The 23,513-nt window shown below is 45.7% G+C and overlaps 1 protein-coding gene across 3 annotated transcripts in view; it reads right to left on the bottom strand.

Moving 5' to 3' along the window:
• The window catches only part of RFX2 (regulatory factor X2), a 100,007-nt gene that overhangs the window by 33,855 nt on the left and 42,639 nt on the right, over nucleotides 1-23,513 (bottom strand). For all 3 annotated transcript variants that reach the window (XM_087425639.1, XM_087425641.1, XM_087425640.1), the window contains exons 2-5: nucleotides 12,211-12,323; nucleotides 8,963-9,052; nucleotides 6,820-6,899; nucleotides 5,028-5,289 (exon numbers count right to left, since the gene is read on the bottom strand). In XM_087425639.1, the coding sequence (XP_087281765.1) occupies nucleotides 5,028-5,289; nucleotides 6,820-6,899; nucleotides 8,963-9,052; nucleotides 12,211-12,315 (537 nt within the window). In that variant the 5' untranslated portion in view covers nucleotides 12,316-12,323. The remainder of the gene's footprint in view (nucleotides 1-5,027; nucleotides 5,290-6,819; nucleotides 6,900-8,962; nucleotides 9,053-12,210; nucleotides 12,324-23,513) is intronic.

The following is a 23,513-nucleotide window of genomic DNA, read 5'->3' as shown; positions in this document are numbered from 1 at the left end:
TGGTCCACAGTCCCCCGGCCTTGACTTATCACTGATGGAAACAGGACACTTACAGACACATCCCCTTGGAGCTGCCACGTGTCCATCTTCTCGGCCAGCTGGATAGAGAATTCGAGATTCGGCTTCTCTGTACCCCCGTGCACTGGTAGTCAAGGGCAAGATGCTCACTGGGGTCTTGATAGCTGAGTTTCTGATAACACCAGTAAAGAAATTCCTGTGATCTGAAGTGGCATCTCTCAGGGGTGTATATTGCAGAACCTGATCCAACAGTCCAGGGCCCCCGATATCGTGACTTTTAACATCACGAATGAGATCTTAGGATTTCTGAAGAACACCTGAAGTGTTCCAAGGAGCTGGTCTGCTGAGACACTCCTCAAACCCAACACACGAGGATTTTCTTCACTTGGAAGAGGAAGAAATTGATGGTGTATTCTTAGGCATGTTTGAAAATCGCATCAGGCACCACGAAGCTTACAGAAGTTCTTTTCGTAGCTGAACACAACCAGAGAACGATCCGAATCCACTTGCTGAATTCTCCAGGATGAAGTGCTCGCCCTTCCGGCTTCTGTGTAGCACACGCTCGCAGACCAGGTGTCCGGCAAGCCTGGGCAGAGTCGCCAGGGTGGACTCCATCCCCAGCTCTGCGAGACCTGAATACCCAGAGCCACCAGCACCTGTGAGCTCCGACTCTGACTTCCGGGAAATGAAGGGTTCAAAAAGATGCTGCTCAGATGTGGGAACCTGACCAATGGGTCAACTTCTCCATCATCAGGCCAGACCTGGAGGCCCTGAAGGAGACATCGCAATGACAGGACCCCTCATGGAGTGGATTGTTGTATTTTTATTATTTCAAAGTTGGATAGACCATTTGTCCTCATCAGCCCCACTGTGTGGTCCATGGGGGCTGCCTGTTTGCGTGGCATGGCCTCTCACAGGCCCTGAGTCTTGGGGGAGGAGAGCCCTCTGAGGGCAGCTGTTGCGGGGGGCGGGCTCTCTTCCTGGTACAGCCCCCGGAGCCCCCAGCCTCCCCTTGACACAACCCAAAGGGCAAATCCTGGCTGAAATGACAAGAGCAGACCTCTCAATTTAGTATCTCTGCTCCACATAGTTAAAAAAAAAGCACAACAGAAAAGTTTTACCAAAAGCTCTCCATTTGAACAATTCACTTTGAGGATTTATAGTACTGATGGAATTTTAACCGGAAATAAAGACTTAAGAAAATTTGTCACCAGAAGTCTGAAATCGCTCATTGAGGCTGCGGGTGGTGATTCACTCTGGTCTTTATGCTCCGTTTTCAGGATTAACTTAAACTCCCACGAAATGAAACTCTGACATAAGAAAACTAACAGGTGACAAACGTCGGTTACAGGAGCCATGTTCTCTTTCTGTTGCCATCTCAGGGCTGTTCCTGTTCTTGGCTCCTGGAAAGTCCCTCGGATCTCTGCTGCATCCTCGTGAGATGTTCCCACGCCAAAAACAAGCCGATAAGCCACAGAGCAGGCGGGGTCAGGAACCAGATTCTCACCTGAGAGGAGCACTCTCAGAGGCTTTCATGGCGGGTGTGTCGAAACACAGCCGCTTCATGGATTTCCAATAGATTTAAAAACTCGATTCTTCTAGAGCAACCCAGACGAGAAACCACAGCAGCCGGTGGCCTGGGTTCTGAGCTGCGTTTGCTGGCAACAAGGCAGTGTGGACCACAGAGAACACTGCCGTTTCTCAGTAAATCTGTGACCTGCGATCCTAGAATATTCTACGACAGTCATGTGTCACTTAACGACAGGGACACGTTCTGAGAAATGGGTTGTTAGGTGATTTCATTGTTGTGTGAACATCATAGAGTTTATATACACAGACCTAGATGGTATAGCCCACTACACACCTAGGCTCTATGATACTTATCTTATGGGAACACCATTGTCTACACAGTCTGTTGTTGACTGAGACGTCATTATGCAGCACATGACTGTATTATAAATTGATACAGTTTGCTAAAATTGAGCCTCCCATATTCGAGAAAGTTAATACAGTCTGTGAGGAATGCTTCCTGATCAATAACAGCTCTAGACTTAGGTCCGCCCAGCCAATCTTGGAGGGAGAAGCATGTCTGGTCTCCCGCAGCCACCAGGCCCCGGTGTGCTGATGGCAGGGAAGGGACAGAGCAGCAGGCTCTGCCCCACACGTCACAGCCTCTCCTCCTGTCTTCAGAGCCAGGTCCTGGAGAGCACTCTGGACACAGAGGCAGGACAGCAAGACGGGGGCTTCTCTGATGTCAGGGTGACCCCAAAACACATCAGGACCAAAAGAACAGGGGTGAGGCCAAAACATCACCTTCTATTTCAGATTAGCCCCACACAAAAATAGCAAGTTATTATCTAATTGACAATCAATCAATGTAATCCATCATATTAACTATCTAAAGAAAGAAAAACACATAATCATATCAATGAAGAAAAAGCATTTGACAAAACTCAACATCCGTTTATGATAAAGACTCTCAGAAAACTAGGAATAGACGGGAACTTCCCCAACCTGAAAAAGGGCATTTATGAAACACCTACAACTAACATCACACGTAGTGGTGAGAGACTGAAGGCTTTTCCCCTAGGACTGGGAACAAGGCAAGGACGTCCCTCCTCACCACTGCCATTCAGTATTGTCCTGGAGGCCCTAGCCAGTGCAAACAGGCAAGAAAAAGAAATAAAGGTCACCCAGATTGGAAAGAAAGAAATAAAATTGTTCCTATTTGCAGACAATAAAAAACTCTTAGAACTAAAAAGTGAGTTCTGCAAGCTTGCAGAAGGCCAGGTCAGCAGTCAAAAACCAACCATAGTTTCACATACAAGCACTGAACAGTTGGAAACTGAAAAAATCAACATCATTTACAATAGCTTGTAATACTTAGGAATAAATCTAATAAAATATGTACAGGATCTGCATGCTAAAAATTACCAAATGCTGATGAAAGAAATCAAAGATCTAAATAAATGGAGAAAACATACCATGTTCATGGATTGGAAAACCCAGACAGTAAAGATGTCAATTCTCCCCAAATTGATCTACAGGTTTAATGCTGTTTCATCAAAATCTTAGTAGGAATTTTTGTAGATATAGATAAACTGACCTAAAATTTATATAGAGAATTCTAAATTTATATGAATGGCCAACACACTACTGGAGAAGCATAAGGCGAGAGGAACCACTCGACCCGATTTTAAGACTCACTATAAAGCTGTTGTAATTAAGACAGTGTGGTGTTGATCAATGGAACAGAATGGAATGTCCTGGAATAGACCCCACACATACAGCCAACTGATTTTGACAAAGGTGCAAAAGCAATCCAATGGAGAAAGGAGAGTCTTTTTAACAAATGATGCTGAACAACTGGGTGTTTCATGTACATAAAAATAAACCTCGACCTAAACCTTACATCTTAGACAAAAGTTAACACAAAATGAAGCAGATCTAAATGTAAAATGTAAAACTAGAAAACTTTTCAAAGAAAGCATAGGATAAAATCTTCATGACCTGGGACTAGGCGACGGGTTCTCAGAAATGACATCAAAAGTATGATGTTTTCAAAAAAGAAAAATTGATAAATTGGATTTGATCAAAATCATCAGAAAAAAAATTTTCTCGCAAAAGACACTCTTAAAAGAATGAAAAGACGCTCTAAAGAATGGAAGAAAAATATTTGCAAATCACATATCTGACAGCGGACTTGTATCCGGAATCTGTAAAGAAGTCTCAAAACTCAACAATAAGAAAACAAACCATCCAGTTAAGAAATAAACAAATGACTTGAACTGACACACCACCAAAGAGCATATATGAAGGCACATAAGCACATGAAAAGCTGCTTACCATCATGAGCGATTAGCAAAATGCAAATTACCACCACAATGAGCTGCCACTCCACACCTGTTGGAATGGCTACCATGAAAAATGCTGACAAGACCAAGCGCGGGCGACGAGGTGCAGCAAGGGGAACTCTCACACGTCGCTGGGGGAAGGCGAAATGGTACAACCACTCGGGGAAACTGTTGGTTTCTGAGAAACTTACCACGTGAGCCAGCAATCCACTGGGAGGTATTTACCCAAGAGAAAGGAAGACATATGTCCGTACAAAAACCTGTGAGTGAGTCCTTGTACTGCTTTATTCGTAATCACCCCAAACTGGGAATCACCCAAATGGCCCTCAACTGGTGAATGGATCCACAAGCTGTAGTCTAACGGGAAGCTGCTCATAACAAAGAAGAAGGAAGTACGATTCATCCAACAGCTTGACTGGATCTCAGAGGCGCCATATTGAGTGAAAGAAGCTGGTCTCAAAAGGTAACCACTGTGTGATACCGTTGATAGGAAAATCCCCCAAAGACCCAACTATAGTGACAGAGAATGGATCAGCCGTTGCCAGGGGTTGTGGTTGAGGGGAGGTGGTTACCATAAAGTGATACCACGAGGGAGTTTTGGGGTGACACAACCATTCTTTGATAGTTACACGAATCTGTACGTGTGTTAAGACTCGTGGGTCTGTACATCAAAAAAAAATCAAATTTACTCTGTGTTAATTTAAAAAATAAAAGTCACCATGGAAAATAGAGTTTTGAAAGCCGTAAGTCATTGTTTCGGACGGGAACATGGCGGGAACAATGTGGTATCGCTCTTAAGAGAAATTCCCTCTTGTTAGTGCAGTCCAGTCTCTGTGTGGATGGACAGATCTAAGGCTCTAAGGGGCTGATGATCCTGATGATGGTAACCATGACAACACCAGCAGCAGCTGCAGCATCTCCCAGCATGGAGATGCTTTACCTGTATGCAGTGTTCACAATAGCCCCTGATGGCCAGTGTACTCTCTCTTTTTACCAATGGAGGAATTGAGGTCAATGGCCTTGGGTCACACAGCCTGTCTGAGGCCGGGAGGGCTCCAATTCCAGTGCTCCAGGCTGCCTTTTACTCACCATCCCTGCTGCTGCTGAGAGCCTACTCAGGGTCTAACCTGCTGCCCCCAGGACCCTCGTACATACCGTAGCTGGCGATGACCGGGAAGTGTGGGCCAGAGAGTGTCTCGTGCTGTCCATCCCCCCGTGGATGAGATAGGCTCCCGCGCTGGAGACGATGGGGCTCCCCCCAACATCCATGGCGATGCCCACCATGCTGTGGGAGGGGACCGCTGGCGGGGAGGAGCCTGCCACGGTCACCTGGGCACCACCTGGGGCCTCAAAGTAAGAAGCCGCGCTGCTGGGGGCGTACATCTGAGGCTCGGGGTTGTAGGCATAGGCCGTCCGCCTGTCAGAAAGAGAGAAGGGGCCTACTCTGAGTCTCAAAGAGGTCCAGCAAAACATCACGTAAAGGCTGGAGCCCCAGGAGATGGAGCATGTGGGGTAATTCACACAGGAAATGCCAACGCAGTGCAAAGTTCAGAGCGACTGTCTCTGAAAATATTCAGGGTCACAGGACAACTCATCAAAACCTGATCATTTAAAAATTCTGAGCCTAAAAAGGGGTTGCATGAGGGAGCCCCTCTCTGGAGTTGGAACAATTCTGTATCTTCTTGTGCTTACACGAAATCGATACATGGGGTAAAACCAGATAGAACCATACACACATGCATGCCCACACATACACGCACGCGCATACGAATGCGTGCAACGACTGGAGAAAGCGAGTAAGGCCCATAGGCTAGTCAACAGGACTGTCCCCGTGTCCATTTCCTGGTGTGGATATTGTCCTAGAGTCATGGAAGATGTCACCGCTGGGGGAGGCTGGGTGAAGGGTACATAGGACTCTGTGGACTAATTTCACAACTTCCTGTGAGTCTGATTATTTCAAGACAAAAAGTTTCAGAAAATGAAATTGCATCATAAAAAGAATTTCTAAGTGAAGCCAGAATTTGTCTGATGTTCCTTTAACATCTGGATCAAATGATTAACCATGTATGTTGGGACTTAAATTTTTAAGTTCCTCTTGCATAACGCCGGCCACACCTAAAGGCGGTTAGTAACAGTTTCTCCTCGGTGGTGACTGAAGGTCAGTGATGTGTCATGAGGGAAGGCAGGGATGGCAGGGTGGCGTGCACTCTCGTCCTGTCCCCCAGAGTGACATCCTATATAATCAAATCCAGAAGTTGACACTGGTGCAACCTACAGAACTTGCTCAGATGTCACCAGTTTTATACACACATTTGTGTCTGGGTGTGTATTGTACCCTTCAATGCTGTGTTGTAGAAACTCGTACAACACCAGCAACCACATCTCGAACCACAACCAAACCCTCACTTGAGACCCCTGAACTCTGGAAGGGGAGTCGCCAAAAAAGAATGAGAAAAAACGAGCAAAAGGACTCGTGTCTCGAGCACATGAGCTTCATGAGAAATGTACCCTTTTCTGCCCCAAGCAGCACAGAGTTCGAAAGCAGAAAACTCTAGAAGTCCCTGACAAATGGAAAATCAAGTTTTCTCAACATCATAAAAAGCCAAAGGTTAACAAAGGCCAGGAGGAGAAAGCAGAGATGGAAATGGTTTCTGGATTGCGAAGACTGACTCTTTAGACTTAGAAGTTGGATTAGAGTCATTTGTTTTTTTTAAGACTATCTTTTCTAGAAGTATAACTATAAAGATCTTCGACTTCTAGAATCTCCACAGGGCCGCAATGTCCTAATACTGTTGTCATAATTCAAACATATGACCCAGAGGACATGGGAGGGGATTTTGGGCAAACAATCCCTGTGGACAAAGGTGGGAGAGTCGTGAAAGAAGGTTCCAGAAGTGGCCTATGGTTTCCTGCGGGGACCCTTTCTAGAGAGAGGAAACCCACGTACAAGGCTCCATTCGTGTAGACGGCGTCTCCCCCTTCCACGTACTGCACTTGGGGGGGGTACACGTGCTGTACAGCCTGGACCTGAAACAACATCAGATAGTCCATGTTACACACAGGAGTTTTCTTGTCCATGATTTCCAGATTATTCAAGCCGAAAATCTCTTCTACTGCCTTTTATGAACATTTAGCTCCACATTATAGTGTTCCCACCCACTGTTGGCACTTCTAGAAGGAAACTAGGGGAAATAGCCACATAAAGGCCACACAGGATGGAACTGTTACTGAGTTCCGCTCGGGGGTTCGCTGTGTTTTCTGTGAGTGGTGGCTCATTGCTGCTGTGAGGCGCAAGGAGGCGAGGTCGGTGGCCCCTATTCTTCTGGGGAGGAGCCCAGCCAACAGCTCAGAGCAAAGCTGTCAGCAGAGCTGGGAAGGTGCCAGCCATGCAGAAGGGTTAGTCCTACTGGACAGTGGCAGCCAGAGTGTGGACGGAACGCCAACCTCAGAGTGTTGGATCCCTCCCCCCTTGGGCAGGGCAGAGGGCTCCAGCTCACTATACTCTACACGGCCCCCTGACGCCCCCTTGGTGAGGCCTTGGTGCCCCTCCCCTGCAGAGGGGCAGGAGTCCCGGGAGCCACACTGGGGAGAGACCGAGGGTCTGAGCAGGATTGGAAGGAGTGATGTGCCTGGAGTGGGAGATGGAGAGAGGGGGCCGATGGGAAGACCCCAGCACATGCTCATCCCGTCCTAGCCCTCATCCATCTGAACATCAGTTCAACGCTTCAGCGATGACCCCCGGGGATGCTGGCCTCAGAGCTCTGGGTGCAGAACTTGAAAATCTCACCGCAGAGGGAACCTTAACAGACACCTAATTCAACCTCATTTTGGGGTGAGAAAGTTGAGAGCTGGGTCTCATCGTGACCTCTCTCTAAATCTCTGCAAGGTGCGGTGGGACGGCACCACCTCCTGCGTCTGAGGATGGTGTACACTTGCACACATACACCCCCTGGAATAGCCAGCATCCTGTGAGAAAGTTCCAGGGGTTAACATGCTGGGAGAGCTTTGCCATAGGGGACCAGGTGAAATGCAGAAGTCACCCCAAAAGTCCAAGTTGCCCAGAGAGAAAGAACTGGGGCAGGCCCAGCCCCACAGAGGAGGGGAAGCTTCTGGAATCACGACTTTGGTCTTGCTCTCCCCTCCCTCGAGGAGCTAAGACAGAGCCACTGGTTCCTTGCTGGGCCTGCCCGGAGCCTTTGCTTCTCTCCCGTAACCCCGCAAGCCTTCCCCAGTTCTCATCGACACAGCCAGCAGACACACATCTCTAACCCACTACTAATCTGAGCAGGAGCCCCTTGAAGAGAGAGGCGTGTTCTCTGGGGTCTCGGCCATCTCCATATCTCACTCAGGGTTCCTTTTAGGCAGGAGCCTGAATTCGTTTTAATTCAGCATCTTACAGGGACAAGTCAGCAAACTCCGGCCCGTGGGCCAGCTCTAGCCACCATGTTTTTGCAAATAAAGTTTTATTGGCACATGGCCATGCCCGTTCATTTACATCAACAGCTGCTGTGGGAGACAATGGCAGTGTTGAGTGGCTGGGCCGGAGACCATCTAGTTTGCAAAGCCAACAAAGTGTACTATGTGGCCTTTTCCAGAAAAGGTTTGCTGACTGATGTTCTAGATCATTCTGACTCCATCTGAGCTGATGAACTGTGCTACTATTTGGCTGGTGAGCCCACACTGTCCAGCTTTGTTCTTAGATCATTTAATTTCACAAAGGTGCTTCCTGGGTCGTGGGGCTTGTCCGAGGGGACAACACTGCTTGCCCAGATGGCTCCATGTTCCTTCAGTCCAGAAACCTTCGCTATCTGCCCGCGTGTTGACCTCAGCACCCCAGCGCTCTATCGAGGTGCTGGCTTGTGCCCCAAATGCTGAATTTCTGAATGAACGAAAGATTATCAGCTTTTTTGGTTTACTGCAAAACTATCTGCAATAAATTTGTTTTAAACGTGGCTTCCAAGAGAACCTTCTGGAAAGAAACAGAAGATATCAAAGAAAAGGAACAGCAACAACAGGAAAGGAGGCATCGTTCAGAGAGGGCTCCGGATCGCTAAGTGCTAATGCGTGCATGTCACCTGTGCTGCGGTTACCTGCTGTGGCACCTGCTGGACTCTGGGGAGGGCGACTGGCTGCATATGGGCCCCCTTGGGAGCTGAGCCGGCTGCCTGGACCAGCACCCTCTAGAAGGGAAGGAGAGAAGGACGTTTAGACTTGTCAGAGGTGAGGCCTGAAAACCAACACAGGTGACAACAGAGCTACTGCCGCCTAGGCCACTGTCACTTTATGAAAAGCTGAGCGGATTGATGGGAAAGAAGACGAGGGTGCACACTCACACACTCAGGCCGACTTAGACACAGCAGGTACGTGCACATGCACGCACACACACACACACACACACAGGAGCACGCGCCCCCAACGGCTTTGCCTCCTTGGGGTCTGTAGTCCTGGAGGTGACGTGGCTGTCCCTGGCACTGAGCCAAGAGCTGGGTGACGAGGAGAACCCTCTGGACAGCCGTCCACACCACCTCCCCCTGGCAGAGTGCCGTGTAGCACACCACGGTCCCCAGTACACTGGACTTGTCCCCATCTTATACACAAGGGAAAGGGAAGCCTAGAGAGGTCGAGAATGTCTCAGACCCTCAGAGTACAAAGTTCCAGAATCAAGACTCAGGTCCAGGTTCCCTCTGTCCAGGCCCTGCTCCTGGACTCCACGGCCCTCTGGGCTCCTGTGTCGTGTTGTCACAGTGTGGCTTTGTCATTTTGCTTAGAGTACCGACTGGACACACAAAGCTATGAAAATGTGAAGGATCAAAATGTGCTCCAGAGTCAAGAGAGGAAGAGGAGCGTTTTGTTCATTTATGTAAAGCTGGGGCTTTAGAAGTCATCCACTGTGATTCTGTGATTTTCCGATGTGGACCCTAAATGTCACTGGTCACGGTGATTCTGTGGTGCTGTGCTTTATAAACATCACTGCACTAAGAAAATTCAACAGAGACCTGGCCCTCCAGGAGCTCACAGCCAAAGACAAAAAGAACACAGATGGAGGAAAAAATCAATGGGTGAATGGATACACACAGTGTGGTTCATCCATGTAGGGGAATAGTATGCAGCCATGAAAAGGAGTGAAGCCCTGACAGAGCTACACCTTGGATGGACCTTGAACATACAATGCTCAGTGAGAGAAGCCAGACACGGAAGGACACACGGTGTGTGATTCCATTGATGTGAAGTGTCCAGAACAGGCACATCCACAGACAGAAAGTGGGTTGGTGGTTGTCAGGGGCTGGGGAGGAGGATGGGGAGTGACTGCTGATGGGGACGGGGTTTCTTTTGGGGGGATGGAATGTTCTGGAATTAGATAGAGGTGGAGGGTGCACAACATTGTGAATGTACAAAATACCACTGAATTGCTCTCTTTAAAATGGTAAATTTTATGTTTTGTGAATTTCGCCTCAAATAAATAAATAAATAAAGAAGAATCTTAAGGATTTACATTCATACACTCTAAAGCTGAGCTGTCCAATACCATAGCTACTAGCTGTGTAGCCTGTGGCCATTTAAATTCAAATTTAATTTGATTTAAATAAATTGTATAATTTAGTTCCTCGGGTTCCTCAGCAGCCACGTGGGGCTGGGGGCAGACCACGGCCACCGTGGTGGGAATTTCTGTTGGACAGCACGGGGCCGAGAGGTGACGCATGAAGAGCACGCCACGGGGACCGAACCACAAGAACTCCTCTTTCTGGCAAGGAGCTGGTGGGGAAGACTCGGATGCTCACTGTTCAGGGAAGGCAGTGGGGCCTGCGGGCGAGGGTGCTTGGAGCCTTCGAGAACGGGAGGTCCCTGGATAGGCAGCACGAAGGCTCAGCCGTGGGGAGCAGACAGTGTGCCTGGGGGTGGGAGGGGCGACAGGTGGGTGGGGGGCCACTGCCATGGAGGCTGGGGGCTGGATGCATCTTGAACAGGGAGGGGGTCCTGGAACCTGGGAGGGACACAGCAGCCGTGGCAGGACCCTAGGACCAGTCCATCTGCGGCTGCTGCAGAAAAAGCAGAGACCACCCAGCCCCCGGGGGTCTGAGATTGGGGCTTGGCGAGAAGGACCCGGAAGAGCAAGGGGTGGAAGGCTGATGTGTCAAGTTCAAGTGGGCAGAGAGACAAATCAATGAGGCCACAACTGCCTCTGACCACGCCCTCTCTGCCTATTTGTTGGTGGTGAATTATTTTTTTTCCCACCTTAATTCTTTTTGTCGTGCTCATAACTTTTAGATTCATAATTGTGGGTGGTCACATGGTCACAGTGGACCTCTGCACACATCTACGAGTTTCCGGTCTGTTCCATTGCCTTCAGCGTCACGTGGTCTTATGTCACTAACTTTATTACGTTTATGTTGACTTTATGGTGTATTTCAATCCACGGTAGAAATCCAGAAGTTGAGAGATCATTAATGTGAAAAGTCTCTCTCTGCAAATTTTAAAGAATATATCCTTTCTAATGCTCGATTCAACTGTGATCCAAATTCTGAAATTCTGACTTTTGCCTTATCCATAAAGTCTTTCCGTGTAAAAGGTCATTTAATGGGAAAAGACTTCCATTAAAAGACAAGAATAGACTCAGTTGGAGTTGAGGAATGCTTTCTTTTTAACTTTGTGTCATCAATTCCTCGGGGTCTTTTTAACAAATAGTGAAAAGTCAAGTAAGGTGACGTGGGGGAGGCAGACGAAGGTGCGGCTATTTCAACAGCAGCAGCCTTGGGGCTGAGAAGTCAGTTCAGGAAAATACAGATTCCTCTCTCTGCTGATTCAAATGTTTTTCAAAACCACAGAGGATGCATCCAGATTGGCGGCACTGGTGTTCCTGTAACGGCCCAGGCAGCGGCGGGCTGGTCTGTTACCTGCGGGGGGGCTGGTCTGCCACCTGCGGGGGGGCTGGTCTGTTACCTGCGGGGGAGCTGGTCTGTTACCTGTGGGGAGCTGGTCTGCTACCTGCAGGGAGGCTGGTCTGTTACCTGCGGGGAGGCTGGTCTGTTACCTGTGGGCGGCTGGTCTGTTACCTGTGGGGAGCTGGTCTGTTACCCGTGGGGAGCTGGTCTGTTACCTGTGGGGAGCTGGTCTGTTACCCGTGGGGAGCTGGTCTGTTACCTGCGGGGAGGCTGGTCTGTTACCTGTGAGGGCTGGTCTGTTACCTGCGGGCGGCTGGTCTGTTACCTGTGGGCGGCTGGTCTGTTACCTGTGGGGAGCTGGTCTGTTACCCGTGGGGAGCTGGTCTGTTACCTGTGGGGAGCTGGTCTGTTACCCGTGGGGAGCTGGTCTGTTACCTGCGGGGAGGCTGGTCTGTTACCTGCGGGGAGGCTGGCACAGGCTGGGCCACGGGTGCCTGGGCTGCTGCCGACGGACACAGAGCCACGGAAGCCGGCGAATCCGATCCACCCTCTGAATTCTGCATGCTAAGTTCTAAAGAAAGGTGGAGAGAGATTGAGTGGGCAGGGCTGCAATCAGGAAGACAGAGAGGCAACTTCAGACACGTACGAGACAGACGAGTGGAAATGACCTTGTCTTCAGAGTTCAAATGTAGGGACCCTGGCCATGCTGGGTAATTAACAGGTTGCATGATTGTTAAATAGAAAGAGAGAGTCGGGCAAGGCAGGGAATGTTTTTCCAAATATAAAACTAAAAAATAGCTCTGCAAGCATTCCTCAATGGCAAGCTGGGACCAACTTCTCTCCTTTTTCCAGTCTGATCAGGCTGCACTATTTCCAAGGGCTCAGACAACTATTTACTCACTTGTCCAGAAAAGTCAAAAGATGTTGGTGATGCTTGTCATCTGGGGAACTACTGTACCCCCAAACTACAAGTGCATTCTCCAGGGACAGGGCATCTCTGCTGACATTGGGTCCGGGTCATTCTCTGTGGGGGGCCGTCCTGGGCGCCGTGGGGGGTTGAGCAGCATCCCAGGCCCCACGCACTCGATGCCAGGAGCACCCCCGGTGTGACAACCAAAAAGGTCCCCAGACATTTGCTGGTGTTCCCTGGAAGCAAAATTGCCCCCTAGTTGAGGACCACTGGCCTAGGAAGAAGAAAGATGATATACAGCAGGAATAAAAAAATGACACTTTTTTTTCCTAGGCAAGATACAAGTCCTCAGGAATTTTAGCAGTAAGTAAAAACTGCCTTCTGTTCCTAGAGATCTTCACCCATGAGAAAGCATAATAGTATATTTCTTTGCAGCCAGATGTGTATATCTTTCAAATAGGCAGTTTAAAAATTCTCTACAAAAAGACTCATTTAGGGCCAGCCCCGGTGGCCTAGTGGTTAAGTTTGGCACACTCCGCTTTAGCGGCCCGGGTTTGGTTCCCAGGCACGGACATACACCACTTGTCTGTCAGTGGCCATGCTGTGGCAGTGGCTCTTACACACACACACACACACACACACACAAAACAGAGGAAAATTGGCAACAGATGTTAGCTCAGGGCGAATCATCCTCAGCAAAAAAAAAAAAAATTACCATCAAAACAAAGTGGCAGATGATACAAATTCATTCTATGAAAACGCTGGAAGTCAAACTATTTACTTTTAAGTAAGCAACTGGCTACTTAAGCATTTGAGAAACAGGGAAATTCACAAACTGCAGAGAGAGGTGGTGGCTTTGTGGTTAGGCACACCCGTCCTGGCCCGTCCTGACCCGTCCTGGCCCCAGTTCTGAGCACAGACCCCCCTCCCCACAGTGGCCAGGACGTATTGCAAGACCTTTTATATATGTTTATCACCCCAAGAATTCCCACCTTCAAGAATGAGTGAAGAATTAAAAAAAAAAGAAAACCTAATTTGCCTAAAGAAAGCAGGGGTGTGTGTGTTTGAATCTGAGAGTGTTGGTTTAATCTCATCTTTACTGACGGGGAATATTCCATGACTTCTCCCGTTCCCCCCCAAACGTCTTTGGTACCACAAGAGCCACCGGAGGGGATCTGTGGTCTGCGTCTGTGGCATTTGTTTCCTGTGAGCTGGATTCAGTTCTCGCCACTAGATGGCCCCAGAGCCACGCGGTGACTGGCGCCTCCCACTTTCCTTGCCTCTTTCAGAGGGGGAGCAGGTTGTGAATTTCTGATCATTTATTTCCTGGGTCTTCAACTCTCTCTGCCTTCCTGACAGAAGTGACCTTTGGATTCTTCTGTTGGAAGTTGCTTAATCGAGGTCTCTTACTTACAGTTTTCTCTAACGTTTAAATAAGTCACCTGCACACCATATACCACTTTGTTCCCATCTGAAGCCAAGAAGTGGGTAACTTCAGTGATCCTAGGAGGAAATAATTGGACTAGAACTCTTCGTGAAAAGAGTTCACTAGTGAAAAAAAGCTGACATCACTGAGCCCAGGTCCTTGTTCCACAGGTGGAAATAATTTTTCTCCAAAGTCGAAGTCTTATTGGAATAAGGAGAGATTGCGCGAGTATTGGGGACACACGATGAGCCCAAGCTCTGCTTACTGTGGCCAGAACGCACCTTCCAGAACGCAAGTTATTCAATGTCACACAGGGTTTTCACGTTAACCCGTTCCCTAGTTCAACACACAATTTACCACACTCTGTGCGTGTTTATCACACTGTTCAGAGGATATTGCTTAGACCAGGGGTCAGCCAACTTTTTCTGTAAAGGACCAGAGACTTTTGGGCCCGTCCTGTCTCTGTTGCAACTACTAGACTTTGCCATTGTAGCACAAGAGCCGCCATTGCTAACACATAAACGAATGAGCCTGGCTGTGTTCTAATAAAACTTTATTTACAAAAAACAGGCGATGGGCCAGGTTTGGACCATGGGCCATAGTTCCTGGTCCTCGGTCTGTATAATTTGGGTTTGATAAAGTGGTATGGTTTGGAAGGTGGGTAGAAAAATTATACTGCGTGGATTTAAAACCTCGAGGTCCACAGGCCCTTGATCCAGTGCCTAGTTCTTGTGAGCACCTCTCACCAAGGTGACAGGACTGGAGGGGGCCACAGAGGGAGACTCAAATTATTAGGAGGATGGAGCTGCTAACATTTAAAGCCAAGTGGAAATGCTAAAACACTGGTCTGAAATGACAACAATGGTGCTCCTCCAGCTTGTGAAGTCATGAATACAATCAATTCACCAAATCCCGGAACCCCCGAAGCCGGGGGTAGCCCATAAACTTAAGACAAGAGTTTGGGCACAATGGACAGGTCACTTTGGGGAGTTGTACTGAGTTGAATAGGGTCCCCCCAAATTCGTGTCCACCGGGAATCTCAGAATTCGACCTTATTTGGAAATAGTGTCTCTGCAGATGTAATCAAGGTAAGGATCGAGATGAGATCACACTGGATTAGGGTCGGCCCTAAATCCAGTGACAGTGTTCTCATAAGAGACAGAAAAGGACGCCCAGGGAAGACGGCCATGGGATGACGGAGGCAGAGACTGGAGTGATGCAGCTTCAAGCCCAGGAATGCCAGGGATTGCCAACAGCCACCGGAAGCTGGAGGAGGCAGGAAGGACCCTCCCCTCGAGGGATCACAGCCCTGCCGACACTTTCCAGTCTCCAGAACTGTGAGAGGATACATTTCTGTGGTTTCAAGCCACCCAGTCTGTGGTACTTTGCATGGCAGCCCCAGGAAACTCATACGGGTCCATATGCTGAGGAGCACGGTAGAGACAAGGGCGTCCCGTGAGACAGTTTTGTTGTGGTGCTTCCGTGCCATGCACGGCTCATGCAGCTGATCCATATTTATCAAATGAATGGATACCTGAGTAGCTCCCTAGTATTACATCTGATACTGAATTCTATAAAATTATATATAGCACTTCAGATAGAGTCTGCAACAGTACTCTATAAACAGATAGTAATATGTAGAATTATTATTTCAAGAGGCAGTACAGTTAGAAAATATAAATAGGTTCATAAAGATTTCAGAAAATTTAAAATCTACTTGGTTATTTTAGGGATATTCAGGACTATTCTGGGAAATGTAATGATCTTTTGAGACTGCCTGCTCTACTCCCCCTGGACACATTCTTTGATGTTAGTATCAGACAGACAGACTGACTGGGACCATGTGGGCCAGCCTGGCTGCTCCAATGTATTATCACACAACACGCCTATTGCAGAAAGCATGGAATTCTTCCTTATTCATCTAAGATAATCAAGGTCATAGGTTGCAGATAAGCTGGTCCAGTTTCCTGAAAATATATTTTTTTTCCGCTGAGGAAGATTCGCCCTGAGCTAACATCTGTTGCCAATCTTCTCTCTCTTTTTTTTTTGCTTGAGGAAGATTAGCCATGAGCTAACACTGTGTCAATCTTTCTCCTTTTTTATGTGTGGGTCACCACCACAGCATGGCTGATGAGCAGTGTAGGTCTGCACCTGGGATCTGAACTCACAAACCTGGGCCACAGAACTGAAGCGCACTGATCTTTAACCACTACACCACGGGGCTGGCCCCCTGAAAATATTTTTTATTTAGGTTCATTCATCAAGGGCTCTTAGCACATCAAGGTGTAGGTTTTTTAAAAAATAGTTTTTAAAAGGCATGCAACAGAGTGCTGGCTTTTAGTAATGGTAGAGCAGATTGGTTGGACTAACCCTCATGCAGATAACAATTACAAAACCTGGGCAAAATATTAAAAAAAATAAACACAGCTATTTAAAGATCCTGGAGGGTGGCCAAAGCAGGCAGACACTGCCAGGAGTCCACCCATGAAAGACCACTGTCACAGGTCAGACTGGTGACTCTGTGGCTTCTTGCCTGGGGGCACACCCCCATCCACAAATGCCACAGCGAGCAGCAGCCTGGTTGTGTTGAAGCGTCAAAGGAGAGAGTCCAGAATGTTACAGGGGAAATCTTGGAAGGCAGAGAGCCACAGAGGGTAGCCAAATCTGCCTACAGAGTCCACCTAAATCTTTGGCCAACTGACTAAACCACACATGTGTGGGGAAGACTGCAGGGGTCTTGGAGAAAAACCAGCAGCTTGAAGATTAAAAAATCTAAGAAGAGATTTTGACTGCTGCCCACTGCAGGAATGGCAGAGTTTGTGTTCAGCCAAGTTAAATGCCACCATGGGGAACATAGCAGAATCCAGAGATTCTACAATGCATCATTCCTGATGTCCAGGACCCAATAAAGATCATGAGCTATGAGAAGAAATGAGCTTATCATACTCAAGATAAAAAAAAGGAGTCGATTCCAGCCAAACCAAGATAATCCAGGTGATGCAGAGAAAGCAGCTACTAAGAATATTCTCAAGAACTTAAAGGAAGTTACATGCATAATGAATAAACATGTGAGAATCTCAACTGAGGAAGAGAAACTACAAAAAAGAACCAAATAGGGCCGGCCCCGTGGCTTAGCAGTTAAGTGCGCGTGCTCCGCTGCTGGCGGCCCGGGTTCGGATCCCGGGCGCACACCGACACACTGCTTCTCCGGCCGTGCTGAGGCCGCGTCCCACATACAGCAACTAGAAGGATGTGAAGCTATGACATACAACTATCTACTGGGGCTTTGGGGGAAAATAAATAAATAAAATCTTTAAAAAAAAAAAAAAGGAACCAAATAGAAATTCCAGAGCTGAAAAGTACAATAACTGAAACGAAAGTTTCACTGGATGGGCTTAACAGCTGATTAGAGATGGCAGAAGGAAGAGTCAGTGAACCTGAAGACAGATTAATAGAATTTACCCAATCAGAAGAATCAAGAGAAAAAATGAAGAAAAATGAACAGAACAAATAGTCTAACATATACGTAACTAGAATTCCAAAAGAAAAGGAGAACGAGGAGAGAAAAAAGATACATTTGAAGAATAGCCAAACACCTCTTAAATTTGGTGAAAGACATAAACTTACAGGTCTCAGAGGCTCAATGAACCCCAAGAAGGATAAATACAAAGAAGACCAATTTAGGTGTTTCATGGTAAACTGCTAAAAAGAGAGAGAGAGAGGTGGGGGGGAATCTTGAAAGCAGTCAGAGAAAAACTGCATTTATTCAGGGGAACAACAGCACAGACGATAACCAATTTCTCATCAGTAGCAATGGTGACCAGAAGACAATGAAATGACACCTTTAACATGCTGGGAAAGAAACCTGTCAAAACAGAATTCTATATCCAGCAAAACTATTCTTAAAAGGAAGGTGAAATAAAGACATTTTATAATACACAAAACCTGAGAAATTTTGCTGTGTACACTGTGAGAAGCACAAAAGGAAGTTCTTCAGGATGAAAGGAAATAAGACCAGATGGTAAATTTGGATCTATGAGAAGGAATAAAGATCACTTGAAATGATAAAATGTGGATAATTATAAAAGACTGTATTTTTTGCTTTTCTCCTCTTAATTTCTATAAAATACATATAACTTACAAAAAATTTATAACACTCTATTGTAGGGTTTATAACATATGTAGATGTGGTCTACATGATTACATCTACAATAATGTACTATTATAATAATAGCACAAAAGATGGGGGGTAAATGGAATTACACAAGCAAAGTAGTAAATTTTTTTACTAAGTAGTAATATTTTACTAAGTAGTAAAATATTAAGTCTATCTAGTTTGTGATAAATTAAAGATGCATATCGTAATCCCTAAAGCAACTTCTTAAAAATACAAAAAGATATAGCTGAAAAAGTAATAGAGGAGTCAAATGAAGTACTAAATATATTTGATTATTCTGAATGGAGGCAGGAAATAAAGAACAGAGGAATAAAAACAGATGAAAGAAACAGCACACATGGCTTTCCTAAATCCAGACATGTTAATAATTACGTTAAATGTAAATAGACTAAACACTTGAGCAAAAGGGCAGATGGTCAGCCTGGATAAAAGAATAAGATTCCATCATATGCTGTCTAAAAGAAACCCCCTTGAAACACAAAGGCACACATGGGTGAAAGTAATAGGATGGAAAAAGATGTACCACGCAAACTCTAATCTTAAGAAAGCTGGAGTGGCTATAATAAGACAAAACAGGGGCCAGCCCAGTGGTGCAAGCGGTTAAGTGCGCATGCTCCGCTGCAGCAGCCTGGGGTTTGCCGGTTCGCATCCCGGGTACGCACTGACGCACTGCTTGGGAAGCCACACTGTGGTGGCGTCCCATATAAAGTGGAGGAAGATGGGCACTGATGTTAGCCCAGGGCCAGTCTTCCTCAGCAAAAAGAGGAGGATTGGCAGATGTTAGCACAGGGCTGATCTTCCTCACACACACAAAAAAAAGACAAAACAGACTTCAAGACAAGGAATATTTCTAGAGATAATGAGGGACATTTCATCATGATAAAATTATCAATTTATCAAGATCACATATCATTATAGGTGTGCCTGCACCTATTACTGTATTATTATACAGCTTCAAAATACACAAAGAAAAAAATTAACAGAACTAAAAGACGACATAGATGAACATAGTTGCTTCTTTCAGAAATTTTGATAGAAATTAAACAAAAATATCAGTAAGGGTACAGAATATCTGAGTGACACTATCAACCACATTGATCTAATTGACATTCATAGAACACAACAACCAAAACCTGCACATTCTCTTCAAATGTACATGGACTATTCACTAAGATGGGTCATATTCTGGGCCATAAAGCAAGTCTCAAAACATTTCAAAGGACTGAAATGATACAAAGCATGTATGTACTTTGACCACAATGGAAAACAGATCAATAAGATATCTAGAAAAAAGCCAAATATTTACAAAATTTTAAATACACTTCTAAAACAACCCATAGGCCAAAGAATAAACCATATGGGAAACTAGAAAATATTTTGAACTGAATGATAATGAAAACAACACATATCCAAATTTGAGGAATGCTCTACAGCAGAGCTTGGAAGAAAATGTTTAGTTTTATAAGCTTATATTAGAAAGAAAGACTTAAAAATCAATCATTTAAGTGTACAACCTTTAGGAAGCTATAAAAAGGCAAGCAAATTAAACTTAAATTAAGTAGAAAGAAGCAAAAAATAAAGAAAAAATTAATGAAATAAAAAACTCCATACACAAGAGAAAAAATGAACAAAACCAAAATTTCTTCAAAATTGAAATTTCTTCAAAAAATAAACAAGCTTTCTAGCCATGAAAAGACACAGAGGAAACACAAATGCATATTACTAAGTGAAAGTTAATGCATACATACTATATGATTCTAACTATATGACAATTCTGAAAAAGAAAAACTACAGAGATAGTAAAAAAATCAGTGGTTTCCAGGAGTTTAGGGGGAAGGAGGGATGAACAGGTGGAGCACAGAGGATTTTTAGGGCAGTGGAAATACTCTGTATAACACTATACATTTGTCCAAACCTATAGAAAGTACAACACCAAGAGTGAACCCTAATGTAAAGTATGAACTTTAGGTGATAATGATGTGTCAATATAGGTTTCATCAATTGCAACAAATGTACCACTCTGGTGGGGTATGTTGATAATGGGGGAGGCTATGCATGTGTGAGAGCAGAGGGTATATGGGAAATTTCTGTACTTTCCTCTTAATTTTGCTGTGAACCTAAAACTGCTCTTTAAAAAATCTTAGAAAAAAGATTGTCAACCCCCTATAAAAAACTGATAAGAAAGGAAGACAAAAACACAAATTGTCCAATATCAGGAATGAATTGAGAAATACCACTACGAATCTAACAGAAATCAAAATGATAATAAAAAACTATTATGAACAACTTTAGCCAATAAATTCAACAAGCTAGATCAACTAAACTTTTTTTTTTTAAAAACACCACATACCAAAACTGATAGAAGATGAAATAGAAAATGTGAATGTCATATATCTAACCAAGAAATTGAATACATTACCAAAAACCTCCCTACAAAGAAAACTCCAAGCACAGAGTTTCACTGGCGAATATCACCAAAGACTGAAAAAGGAATTAATACACAAATTCCATCAAAAACAGAGAAAGGAACACTTCAAACTCATTTTATGAGGTCAGAAAAACGTTGATACCAAAACTTGATAAAGATATTACAAGAAAAGTATTTAGACCAATAGCCTTCTTGAACACATATGTTAAAATCATAACAAAATATTAACAAATCAAATCCAGCAATATATAACCAATATAATCCATACTTACAATGTCAATTGATTTTTTTTCTAATGAAGCCCCAGCTCTTTTCCTCGTCAATTAATTTTTGACAAAGGTGTCAAGGCAATTCAACAGAGGAAGGAAAGTTGTTTAAACAAATAGTATATCCACATGGGAAGAAAAAACAAAAAAACCCCCTCAATCCCTACCTCACACCATACACAAAAATGTTTCAAGTTAGATCACAGACTTACATATAAAAGCTAAAACTATAAAACTTCTAAGAGACAACACAGGGGTGTAGGCAAAGGTTTCTTAGGATGCAGTAAGTAATAAGCTTAAAAGAAAAACTTGATAAATTAGATTGCATCAAAATTTAAAACTTCTGCTCTTTAAAAGACTTCATTAAGAACACAAATTGATAAGCCACAGTCTGAGAGAAAATATTTGCAAAACACATATCTGACCAAGGGCTTTTATCCACAATATATAAAAAGCTCCTACAACTCAATAATAGGAAGACAACCTAATGGGCAAAAGACTTGAACCGGCACTTCACAGAGATATACGGATGCCCAAAAAGTACATCAAACAGTGTTCAACATCATTAATCACTAGGAAATGCAAATTAAAACCACAATGAAATTAAAATTAAAACCACTAAACATTCACTAAAATGGCTAAAATAAAGAAGTCTGACAACAAGCAATGCTGTGAGCACACGGAGAAATCATAACTCTCACACACTTGTGGGCTGTAAAATGATACAACCAGGTTGGAAAAAAAGGTTTGGCAGGTTTCTAGAAAGTTAAACCTACCCTTTAACTCAGAATTCCTCTCCTAGGTGTTCATCCCAGAGAAATGCAAATATATATCTTCAAAAAAACTTGCATACACACGTTCATAGCAATTTCATTCACAACTGCTGAAAAGCAGAAATAACCCCAATGTCCATCATCAAGAGAACGGAGGAGAAATTGCAGATTGCGGTACAGACGCATATTGTAATCCCTAAAGCAACCACTAGAAAAAAAATGCAAAAAGTTATAGTTAAAAAGCTAATAGGAGAATATTGCTGGAATACTTTTCACTAATACAAAGGTATGAACTCTGAAATAGGCAACACACGGGTGAATTTCAGAATCACAGGATCCAAGAGTACCTACTGTGAAACAGACAAAACTAATCTAAGATTTTTTAAAAAGTCAGAACAGTGGTGGAGGGTGGCGATTGACTGGGAAGGGACAGGCGGGAACTTTCCAGGCAGGTGGATGGACACATTCTCTGTGATGACGGGGTGTGCGTTCCATGGACTATCCATTTGTCAATATTACACAGTCAGCATTTGTGCCTTTACTGTATGTAAATTTTAACCTAAGAAAATCCTGTAAAAATACAATAACCGAGTGGAGGATGGGGAGTGGGTGTGGTACAAGAGGGTACAATAACTGTAGAGGCTGGTGATGGCCCCACGACATGAGGTGCATTATCCTGTGTGTTGATTCTGGAGATGTTCGAAATTTCCATAACAAAAAGTTAAACAAACAAAAAACCCACCCGGCAGTTAGCTTTCAGCCAAAAAGACTAAGCGGAGGCACATTTCCCCACTGCCTTTCTCCACTCGTGCCGGTACGCCAGGCTAGTAGCCCCTGGAGACGAGAGCAGAGGCTCCGGTAGTCCTTCCAGGAGGCGTGAGGCTGGATCCGAGCGTCGCCTCCACCTGGCGGAATAGAGGCAGCAGGGGAAGGGAGGTGGCCGGTCTGTGGACAAGAGCACCCATCGGCCACATTCCACGTGCAGCATGGGAGTCCCTCAATCCAGCACGAGTCTCCTCTCCCCCTCGCTCAGCCGGGTCAGGCTCCTTGCTGACCGCAGTCACCCCAGACGCAGGCTCGAGTGCGGGTCTGTACGTCTGCTCTCAACTTGAACTTGAACTTGCCATAGGAACTGGGACTCACTCGGTTACCGTCTTTCCCGCTCGCTCGATCACATTCACTGGTCCCCTCTCTCGTTTGTCTTCCCAAGGCGGGGACCTGAGCAGCCTTTCTCTGACTCCCTTCACCTGTGGCCGCGCCAGACTGGGTTCCAGGGGCCTCCCACACGCCCCGCTGTACAGCCTGGCCCGGCCCGGCCAGGTTGGCCCACAGCTCCCCAGGGGCTCAGAAACACGCCTGGTGTGCTGTTTATAGGCCCAGCATGCTTCATTTGTCATCTGGTCCAAGACATGGGGAGGCCTGAGAAATAAAGTGGGGAAACGCAGAATTGGTGCAATTTCCCCTCCTCACCGGCTCCAGCGCACATCTGATCTTCTGGAGACGCCGCCCGGGAACGCTCACCACTGGGAACATCTGCTGAGGTTCCTGGGTGCATGTGAGGGGGCAAAGGAGAGACCAAAACGGCCAGCAGCCCTGGATTGCAGCCTCGATGAATGAATCTGCCCGGGCACAGAGGGAAGAGGCTGCTGTTTACAGGAAAATACTCTGGTTCCCTAGTAACCAGTAATGACAGGAAGGGAAATGCAGAAAAAGCTGAGGGCAATTTCTGGACCGCGTCCCCGGCCCGGCGCTGACTCACCGTGACCCGAAGCCATTGCCTT

The sequence above is a fragment of the Ceratotherium simum genome, chromosome 39 (assembly GCF_057802395.1).
Source record: "Ceratotherium simum simum isolate JZ-2026a chromosome 39, ASM5780239v1, whole genome shotgun sequence".
In the NCBI taxonomy this organism is placed as follows: Eukaryota; Metazoa; Chordata; class Mammalia; order Perissodactyla; family Rhinocerotidae; genus Ceratotherium; species Ceratotherium simum.
Note: the sequence above shows the minus strand (reverse complement) of the source record. Positions and strands in the feature narration are given on the sequence as shown.